Consider the following 11493-nt stretch of genomic DNA (forward strand, 5'->3'; position numbering starts at 1 on the left):
AAAGTTCGCTAGTTCACTCAGCGGATTATAGTTCTGTGCCGAACCGAGTCTCGTTCAGATTCAAAACAGCGACTGACTCGTTCATTTAAGGGGACGTTTTAAGTCCAACCAATGAAATGCTAATTCAGAGCTCACAATGGATTTAAATAAATAAATAAATAAATAAATAAATCGATGGGGTATATTACGAAAAACAACAACACAAATAAATCAGTAAAATCAAAAGATAAATAAACACAAGAAACTTGAAATTAAATATAAAAAAAAACAATATATTTTTTAATATAAACAGAAAGAAACTATCAAAATAAACAATAAAGATTAATTGAATAAAAACATTCAAATGTTTACAAATATTAACATTTTACAGGTTTCCTATTTTTTTAAGTCGTCATGAAATAAAAATTGACCCTATTTTCGAGATGGTCCTCACTGCAGAACATGAAATCCACGTCGGGGAGGAGTCGGATCCAGATCCAACTCCTCCCACCTTACATATACCTAAACCTACCCATCTCCACCCCCTGATCCCTAAACCTACCCATCTCCACCCCTTAATCCCTAAACCCACCCCTAAACCTACCAATCTCCACCCCTTAAATCTGGATCCAACTCCGCCCCCCCGGATCTCGTGTACTGCATTGAGGTGCTACTGCTATTTTCTGTGCCCAGATCATATTGCACTCCAAAACAAAACAGCAAAAACGATATTTTGCATATTGTTTGCATTGACATTATTCAAAAGAAATTAAGGACATTTTTGTACGCCATAACATTTTACTTAACCTTGTATATTCAGTTTTATGAAATGCATGGACAAAACTGTTCTCATGAAAGTTTATTTACTCAAAACAATTTAAGCAAACACAATCATGGCTATACAGAGACAATACAAGATGAGTCCGGTTCTCTACACAGAGAGAAGCAGATTCAAACCAATGACTGTGGAATCTAGCGTCACTGTTTAATTTAATCAGGGCCTTTTACAAATCCGCTAAGTTTTACAGTTAAGAACGCACAGCCCTATGCTATTCAATAGCTGAGCAAAATAAATACAAAACAAAACACATAAATGCAGCAACACTAGCAGCAAACGTCAGTTCAATTCGACATGACATCATCTGATCAGTAGTATCACGTGTTTGATTACCACTAAAATAAAATGTACACACACAGTAACAATAATTACTGTCCCTCATGCTCAATGGTGTCATGAACACTAGTTGAATATGACGGTAATACCACTTTCCATACTCTTGGAATATGATTTTTAAACAATCACTCAGTTGTTAATGTATAACATTCACATGCTCCCTGGGTACAAGCAAAACAACCTGTGCCATAAGTTGTTGTCTCACACATTTTAAAGCCTTGTTGACACATTTTAATGTCTTTTTTCCCTTTTATTTACCCTGTCACTGGCCCATCCATATTTAAAAGCATAAAGTCCTCTCCACAGCTCAGCATTTAGTCACGTCACTGACAAACTTGACGTCAGTATCTTGGCAGATATACTGTAAAAGATTCATCTATATTCGTCTGATATTACTGGGATTCTTCCTGGTGGTGGTGTCTGCTTTTTGTTTTAGTTATTGAAGAAATAGTTAACTTAAAAATTAAATTCTGTCATTTTTACTCACTTTCATGTCGTTTGCAGATGCACATATGAGTTGTACATATGAATTGTGCGCTCCATTACAAGTCTTCTGAAGCATTCTTATTCAGAGAAAATATTGACAACTACTCTAGCTGTCCTTGTTGGAGAATGTACATTTTGATTCTTGAATTAATCATTCTTTTTAATGAATTAGTTAGATCTGTTTGAAAAAAGTCTGAATGAATCTGACTGATCATTGACTCAATTATGCAGTCACAGGTGTATTTGACGCTTGGAAGAAGCTTTAAGAAGACTGGGAATATAGTGTATGAATCGTATGGACCACTTGTATGGTACATTTGTGTTCTTTTTTAAACTTGGAAGCTTCAGTCTACATTGAATTTCACTTTTTATTCCATGGAAGAAAGTCATAAAGGTTTTAAACAACATGAGAGTGAGTAAATGATAACAGAATTGTCGTTTCTGAGTGAAGCGTCTCTTTAAAAGTGTACAGTCAGTGAGAGAGGCAGACTGAAGCTGGAGACACAGATGGATGGCGTGATGCTGATCATTTCATACTAAAAGGAGCCAAAACAGACCTCAAAGAAAATCTCACAATGAATAACTGCATTCCAGGTGACAATTTTCTTTTTTTCTTTAAAAACATTTTTCCTGACACAATATTTACACTTTGTCTTCAGTCCGTTGTGCTACTGACAATCTATGATGCCTTTTATTTTCTTCATTCTCTATGTCGATATGTAAAACATGCTGAGACGGCTAGGACGTGTCGTTATTGGTGCTACAGTCTGGATGGGGGTGAGGACGAAGAGTGTTTGTTGATACGTATGTAGTGCATAAACCAGCGTCAGAGGACAAACAGATAAGAGTATATATACATTTTGTAGGAAACCGAGGGGGATATTAACAGCGTGCGAGAGGGGGGAGTCATTCAAAGTGGTGGGAAGAGGAAATGGTAAAGGATCACGACGATGTGGGAAAAAAAAGGAGGATGCTCAGTATTCGTCCTGGTCCAAGTGGGCCTGCTCGTCTATTTCATCATCTTCTGGCGGTGCAAAGCCATCCTGAATGAAAAATTAGCAATTTTTTTTTAGAATGATCACTATAGTTGTGTCCCAAATAATGCACTATACACTACAGTATGCACTTATACACTATGTACTGTGTATGAACTGATAGCCCCTCCCCCTCCAATAAAGCTGAGACATTTGAGTGCACGAAGTGTCCCACACTGCACACTTTGTTTTTTCAGATAATTAAGTATTGTGGAATACACTACTCACATTATACAACAAAACGTCATAGAATAGTGCATAAGTACGCAAATATTCGGACGCAGCTTATATTAAACACTGAATTGTTCCACGCTTTCAAAAGCATACCAGTGACTAGTGGTCAACTGATGTTTTTGGCAAAGTTTTGCCGATATCTAGTGAGAAGTAGGCCTGAGAGATACAGAATATACTGAATATCAATGGCAGTACTTCAAATGTTTTTAATGCACTTTTATTTTGCCCATTTAAGTTTCTAAAGACTGTCTATCATTAGACTAGTTTTGTTAATTTTAGGTCACAATTTAATAGTGGCTCCAATTAAAACATCAGTAGCAACACATTTCATGTCCATTTCAATAAATTGAATCTGATTCTGAAGCCTCAGCTTGGCATTTTTCATATATTTATATACTGTTGTCAGTAGATTTTGGAACTGACAGCTTTTGCCTAATTTCAGATAGTTTGGAACTTGAATGTCACTTCAATTCTGATTTCCAAGATGGCGACGACTAACCAGCACAATGCAAAATTGTATGTAATATACAAAGATATCAGATTTTTTGGTAAAAAAATAAAATAAAAACACCATATTTTGTGTTCATGACTTTTGTTTTTACCATAATTAGCATTAGAGCACAAAATCGACTTTTGTTGAGTCATGGCGCCATCTTGATGTGTACATGTGACTGTTTTGCGTGATTAACAGGAACACACTGAGGTCAGAAATGGGTTCACAAATTCCCAATTGGATTGATTGCTATTGAAACGACTGGATAGCGCATGTAAAAATTAGCAGAACTGTCAACTGAACACGGTTAACATCCGATACAAATTGACCAGATATCGCAATTATGAATCAACCTCATGGATATATCAGTCAAATTATTATCAAAGAAATGTCATTGCAGTACCTCTGTGGCATACAGAATGTCAATTATCCTGCTCAAAATGGGGTTGTTTTCGGGCTCGTGTTCTTGACAGATCAGTTCAATGTCTCGAAGTTTGCTGAAGTAGAAATCTCTCTCCTTTTCCAGACCGTCCACAGTTAACTTCAGCTCCATCAACTTCAAAAAACAAAGTAAAAGACAAAATGTAAGCCACAACTCATCAGAAGATGACCATTCCTTGTTGGGAAAAAGTTAGTATGCTTATTATGACGAGACAATCTATATCCATGTTTATTTCAGAATATTAAATCAAATGCGATTATCTTAACAGGTGGGATAGGAGATCAGGAATGGTCTGAAGAAAATGGGAGAAAAGAAAGATAAAAATGACATAATGCAAAATCTACCAACACTTTTCTTTCTATACAATTTTATATCTTCAATCCAAAGTATTCCAAGGTAGAGTAAGACTTCCTTACCCTCCCGGGGACTCTACCTGTTGATTAAGCTCCATGATTTCAGCATCGCTTGTCCCGTTTCGGGCATGTGTGGGGTTCTTCCTTATGGTGGTGGTCACCCTCTGTGGTGTGGGCATGTTTTTAGGTACTGTTGGCGATGTTCTCTGAGGCCCTGAAATTGGAAATGTTTTGCATTTAGCTACAATAGAAAGCTGTTCAGGAAATGTACAAACTGATCAATGCAATTTTAGATTTTTTTTTCCATTCTATCAGCTTCTTTAAACAAATTTACTGTAGCTCTGTTCCAAACCATAGTGGGCAAAAATGGACCCTCATAAGTGACTGATCTGAAATGTTCTATAAACAACTAACGGTCAATTTTAAAAGCTTTTTTTCAGTAAGCTTATCACATTGAATTATACTGTATAAGGAGATGTGCAATACCTTGTTTGGGCAAGCATTGAATAAGATAATTTTGAAGCCTAATTGTTTGCCCATCTTCAGGAATGAACCTATGATGCATTTAAATGCCATCTAGGGTGGCAGCTCACTAGATTTTTGAACAGAGCTAATGATTCACTAAAATAAGTTCACATAAAAAGAGGTTCAGTAAGATCAGCCTTTAATAAGCTACAGCATGGGCAGTTTGTTACCCCATTACTTTGGTTAAGCCTGTGTGTGTGTATGTATGTGTGTGTGTGTGTGTGTGTGTGCGCGTGCGTGCGTGCGTGTTTGTGTGTGTGTGTGTGTGTGTGTGTGTGTGTGTGTGTGTGTGTGTGTGTGTGTGTGTGTGTGTGTGTGTGTGTGTGTGTGTGTGTGTGTGTGTGTGTGTGTGTGTGTGTGTGTGTGTGTGTGTGTGTGTGTGATCAAACACTGTTTCAAAAGCCAGTTATCCACAGTTATATCAGGCAGGTTTAACCAAAGTCAGAGAAGTGTGAAGAGATGTGACAACAAATTAAATGGAGGTCACATTCCCAATCCACCCCAACGATCAACAAAGCTGTCGATTGTCAGCAAATTAGGATGCCACTTTTAAACCTCTGTGGGGACTGTTTGCTTCCAGCCCTTGGCTATTAACCCTCTATTGTGCAACCAACCCTTTTTCATCGATTTGCAAAACTAAAAGATCATTAAAGTGTTGTTAATGAAGGGATGATTTTGCTCTGTTCTGGTTTCCTATCAAAAATATGATTCACATTTATTAGTGAATAAAATTCCTTTTAAAATAGTTATACAAGTTAGCTAAATAAACAAATAGTTGAATAAATTAGTCATATAAATTATTTGCACACTAGTTTCTTAAAAGAATTGGTGTTTTTGAAAGAAAAAAAATCTCTACTCATCTGCCACATTTATTTGATCAAAAATACAGTAAAAAACAGTAATATTGTGAAATATTATTACAATTTAAAATAACTGTTATATCAGTGAGTCTTTTTTTATGTAATGTATTCCTGTGATGAATTTTTAGCAGCCATTGTGGAAACAGTGTTACTTTTTTAGGATTCTTTGAAGAAAGTAAAAAAAAAGAAAGAATTTAGGCTATTTGAAATAGAAATGTAAAAGTATTTGCTGTAATTTTTCATTATTTTAATGCATGAATTACATAATGAGAAATTGCTTAAATGCTTTTTTTAAGGGGAGTGTGTGTAAAGTATATATAGAAACTACTGCAGTGGTGTTGTTTTGTTGTTATTGTATTATTAACTATTAAATACCTTTTTTTAAATATTCTTTTTTTAATTTAAATAACATTAAAGTAAAATTTAAATACAGTGCTAACTACTGCTAACTAAGGAGAAAGTATTTTAGTTTCTGTCATATAATAGTGTATTTTTGTCTCTTTTATATGTGTTATTTTTTATGAATTTCTTTCTTTCGAAATATAGAGTGGTGCAAGTGTGGCGTCAGAACCTGGAAGTCTCATTTGGAACCTGGAACCACTGGTTCCTTGAGATTTTCCCATGGAGTTTTTCAATTTATGAGAAAAATAAAGCCTGTGATAAACGTACCTTGAAGATATTTTGACGATTTAATGTAAGCCGCACACTCCCATCCCAAACTGTCTTATCTAGGTACTTTTTTTTTTTGTAATTAACTTTTTTTATCTAGGTACTTTTTAAAAACGTACGTATGAACATAACTGCTTCAAAATGCACTTTTTCGATATGGGTGTGTGCAATTTACGTTGTAGAACAAAACATCAAACTATCATCAAGCAATGTTTACCACAGGCTCTATTTGATTAAATTTGTTGCATAAATTGAAACCCATTGGATGGGGTTTGACGTCATACCTGCACCACTCTATTGCATAGTGTTGCCGCAAATATATTTTAATAAATATTTTAATAAATTATTCTTAGATATTAGTAATAAGATCAATTTTATGAGAAACATTTTAATTAATAATGTTTACATTGCTTTCATAATGCATGCAATAGAGGGTTAAAATAAATTGCAAGGTTTGTGTAACTCATTCCAGGTGACTATATAACTTTACAATGAACAATAAAATATATCTGAGGGATGAATAGGACTGACCAAAGTCACACTAAGCAAGCAATGACCCTTTCAGGACAGCACATGACTATTTGTTAGTACTGATATTAAGAAGGCAGTTCTTTATGCAGTAACACAGAGCTTTTTTAATCCTGAATTCCTTGTTTTGTCATTAATGAAAGCGTGGGCATGGAGTAAATCATTCTGAGGCCCGTGCACAACCAGCTGCTTCGCAGAGCACGCTGTCAATCACTAGAAGCTCAGCAATCAATGCAGCAAAAGGGGCGACAGAATCTGGATATTACCTGAGGGACCAGTTCTCTTGGGTTTGTAGGAAAAGTGTTCACCTGGATTTGGTGGAGGTGCCACATCTTGGCCCTGTCTAGCTTGAAGGGGATCATACTCTTTTCCGTCATAGTTGGCATCAAAGAATTTTTTAAACCACTGGACAAATTCAAAGTTGTCCTGGAATTTTCCTTTCACTAATCTTTCCACAGGAATTATCTGGATAACAAAAACAAAACAAAAAAAATCATTAGATCAATATTATACTGAGCTGTAATCTAGAGGTGTAATTTTTTTATCATTCTCTCCCATCCTAGGAATTTCTGATATATTTGATACATGAAATGAAATATTAGAAACCTTCGCTTGTTTCAGTAATATTTTCAGATAACCTGACAAGCGGCACCAAACACCAGCAGACCTGACTGATCACCTTATGAACATCTGATAAACAAAAATATACATTTAGCACTATTGTTTCCATTAGTTAACAGACATTATACAATGCATATCACATATTATCAGCCAAACTTGTAGAACTAATTTTAATTTTAATAACTATTTTACCTAAGTGGCTTAATAATCATGGTATTGATGAAAATTACTTTTACATTTTTTATTAGAGATGTCTGTATTTTAAAAATACTAAGGTGAAGGGTTTGCTCATAAATATTACTATGGTAAAGGAATGTCTTTTGGGGCTTCAAAATCTCAATTACTATTCACTCCCATTATAAAGCTTGGAAGAGCCAGGATTTTTTTTTTTAATATAACTCAAGATTGTGTTGGCTGAAAGAAGAAAGTCATATTCACCTAGGATGGCTTGAGAGTGAGTAAATTATGACATAATTTTCATTTTTTGGTGAACTAACCCTATAAGTCTTGTCTGTGAAAACGGGCACTAATTGGCCCATTTAATAATCACACAATAAACTTTAATTTTCATACCTACAGGACACTTTTTTGTTCAAAAACATTTTTTTTATCATTTTTAAATTACAAGCAAAAATGCTGAATGTCATTTTTCTTCTTCTTTATTTCTGTATTGGCTTCCTTTTTGTTTAAATACATTTGAAATCAATTTCAAGTTTTTTTACTTCTAATGTACCTTATTTATGTACCAAATATTTTGAGTTTCTATTTTGTATAAAACGTGTAATATATAAATAAACATGTCTTGCCTTCATTGTAGCTGATATTGTTTAAATAAATGAGCTCAAATGAGCTTTCATTTATATTCTATATTTGAGTAAAGATAACTTGGTTTTAGAATATGAGATGTATATCTAACTTTTTTATTTATTTTTTTTATATATGAGATGTATATAAAAGCAAATGTGCAAAAGCCAAGGATCCACTAACTTTATCGACGTTCATCCTCTTGAAAGCTGCCTGGAGCACTTTGAAGTTGTGTATAAACTCATGTTCCAGTTTTGCTTGAAATTTCACTTTCTTCAAAAGAATGCACCCAGGGAACAACATGTCCATGAACTGACAATAAGCCGCCCCTGAGGACAAACAGGAAGAGAGAACACAGTTCAATAGAGCTCATTCAATGCATGATAAAAAAAAATGATTTGATCAACATGCATGCATGCGATTTGTTAACCATACTGGTGTCGAGTGATAAAGAGTGCAAAGTCAATGCTTTTATTTGACTAATTACGCAGGTAGAGATAAAAACACTGAGCATATGTAATCTCTTAATATGATCAAAAGCACGAATAAGAGTGCACTAGGGCAGCTAGCTGAGTGCCATTCATGACATAAAAGACAAAAACACTTACTGAAATAAGGCAGTATGTATGACCCACCTGAACTTAATTGTTCGATTTTGGTGTAGGTGAGCTGCATCGAATCGTTCACCCATGCCAACATGTCATGTCGGCTCAGGTTCTCGATGGTTACTGACGTGGAGTATACATTCACTGCCATCTCCTGCAAAGAAAAACAATAGGAACAAAGTCACTTTGGACCCACATGCATGTCATTTTAATACTCTGACCTCTTAGAGCATCTGTAACAGTGTATATTTTAAAATATTTCAATTTTTTCATCATTTCAAGTTTATATTTTATATCCAGAAATGATATGTTATATAATTTTACACTTAAAACATCATTTTCATAGCATAGCAGGTAAAGGCAAATGCTTTGAATATGTGCCACTGTGTCTGCAATGTGTTTCCAAATGGGTAATAAGAAGTAATATTCACTTCTTCAGTAGTCAAACTATGCGTTTTTCAATCATCCAAAAATAATCCATCCAGATTAAAGTGTCTCTGAGACGTTTAACCATGCACATCTGCTGCGCCCTGCAGACTGCACGATGGAAATGACATCTGTAAACCTTCAGCATGCAGAAAACACACACACACACACACACACACACACATCTTCTACAGAGAAACAATATGTGTGTATTTCACAGCGTGACGTTTCTAAAGCTCTGATTCTTAAGAACTGGGACAACATAACCTACAAAACAATGATTTCAGCTCCATGTTTTGAAACAATACAAAATATAGTGTCGTTGACTATCGTATCGTTTTAAATGCAATACAACTTTTGTGTTTAAATGTTTTTATTTGGTATTTCAGCAGAAGATCATTTGTAACTATACTTTTTTTTTAAATGCAAACAAATATGCATGTAAAAAAAAGTTGACATAATAATTGGACAGAAAAATAGAAGAAGAAAAAAAAACTACTATCCCCACCCAAAAACTCAACACAAAAGTGCTATCCAATGGCAAAAGCAGGCATGATAAAACATATTAATCACAAGCTTGCAGAAAAGAAATAAAAGGGGACCAAACTTTGCCAAATAACAAAAATCTTTTTTTGGCAGAGCTTAACCCATATGAAACAAACTGTTGTTGTTCCAGTGTAAGTCTCAAAAATTCTTCAGAAACACCAAATGTATCATAAACTTTGACTAATTATGACTATGACACAGAAAATATGAATATGATATTACCCAATTATAATTGTTTTCATATACTGTATATCTGACTGTGTTGACAAAAATGTGATGTAAAACTTTGAAAATTCATAAAGGAAGCATTTTTATTTACCTCTTTTTTTTCTGTCAGGACATAATAGTAATGTTGCTTTAAAAGATATTACATACTAGGCTATAACATATGTAGTATTATTTATAATATTCTATATGAAGTTATAGTCAGACAATAGCTGGTTTTAGGGATATTTATCATTTTATAATATAATCATGTAAATGAACAATAAATAAGTTGAACCAGTCCTTTTGTTTTGTAACATTCTAGAACATTCTAAGATCATCTCTGATTTATGTAGCTATTTTTAAGCTATAGGTATTATTTATTTATTTATTTTTCGTTTTTTTCTCACGCCCCCAAATACGTGAAAGGCAAAAAAAAAGTTGAAATATGATTATTGAAACTACTAATAATGGCCATTTTCTAAATAAAGTTTTACGGCGTGTAAATTACAGGCCTATGTATTGCATTAGGTTGGTCAGGAGTCTGACCATAAATATGAAGAAATGAAGTCGTGATTGACAGGTGACAGGCTTGTTTTATATTCAGCTGCATACATTTTAAACTCGTGCGCGTTTTACTGTCATATGACTGTCATATGTCTTGTATATTATAATATTCGTATTTGTTACAAACAAATCATTTAGTTTCATGCTTATTTCTCTTTTGCAGCAAACGATATTTTAAACTATTACTGTCTCTGTGTGACTCCCACATTACGATGGGAGTCACACAGGCCCTATTAATAACGCGTTCTGTTTATTACTGATATGGCTTTTTGTTTTTGTGTACATAAAATGTAAACATAATTTGTGCGTTTTGCTCTATTAAAAACAGCACACTAGCGTACAGTGATATGTAATGAACAAACGGTCCATTATTGTGACAGTTTCTCTGCAGGCCCCGCCGTGCACGAGCAACACTAGACTAGACACGCTCGAGACATAAACGCATAGCACACAGACAAAAGACGCCTATTTAATGTCATACATTAGGAAGAATTCCGATTAAGTATAACATTTTAACAATATTCTACTCACTGTATTTTGCCTGCGTCCTTTCCAATGTTGATATTACACTGGCAGAAGGCAATCCGCTGCTGCTGTGGGTTGCCAGATATTATGCGCCGCTGCTGCCTAGTTACGGACACTGACAGCGCACGATAGCGCCACGCTCTCCTGCAACACACTGGCCTTCTTTGCGCATGCGCCCCGCGCCCCTTCCTCATAGACGCAAGTCTTTCATAATACCGAGTAACAGCACGTAAAGGAACACAGTTTGCTCTAATTGTGGGGGGAAATCCCCCCCATTGATATATAAGCCTTATAGGTAACACTATTTCACAGTGTCATTGTTACATATGATACACATAGTCAGCATTACGCATAATTACATGCAACTAACCTTAAACCAAACCAAACCCTAATCCTAACTATACAAAGACGCCTTAAA

The 11493-nt window shown here is 34.8% G+C and overlaps 1 protein-coding gene across 1 annotated transcript; it reads right to left on the reverse strand.

Annotated features, from left to right (window-relative positions):
• Positions 1-1825: 1825 nt before the first annotated feature.
• On the reverse strand, positions 1826-11231 carry mapre3a (microtubule-associated protein, RP/EB family, member 3a). The gene is made up of 7 exons (XM_084393994.1): positions 11082-11231; positions 8838-8961; positions 8386-8531; positions 7086-7242; positions 4276-4409; positions 3804-3956; positions 1826-2682 (listed from the first exon to the last, which is right to left on the reverse strand). Exons 2-7 carry the CDS (start codon positions 8956-8958, stop codon positions 2614-2616), a joined length of 780 nt encoding a protein of 259 aa, XP_084250120.1. The 5' UTR covers positions 8959-8961; positions 11082-11231; the 3' UTR covers positions 1826-2613.
• Positions 11232-11493: the final 262 nt, after the last annotated feature.

Source organism: Rutilus rutilus (genome assembly GCF_951802725.1).
Source record: "Rutilus rutilus genome assembly, chromosome: 21".
Classification (NCBI taxonomy): domain Eukaryota; kingdom Metazoa; phylum Chordata; class Actinopteri; order Cypriniformes; family Leuciscidae; genus Rutilus; species Rutilus rutilus.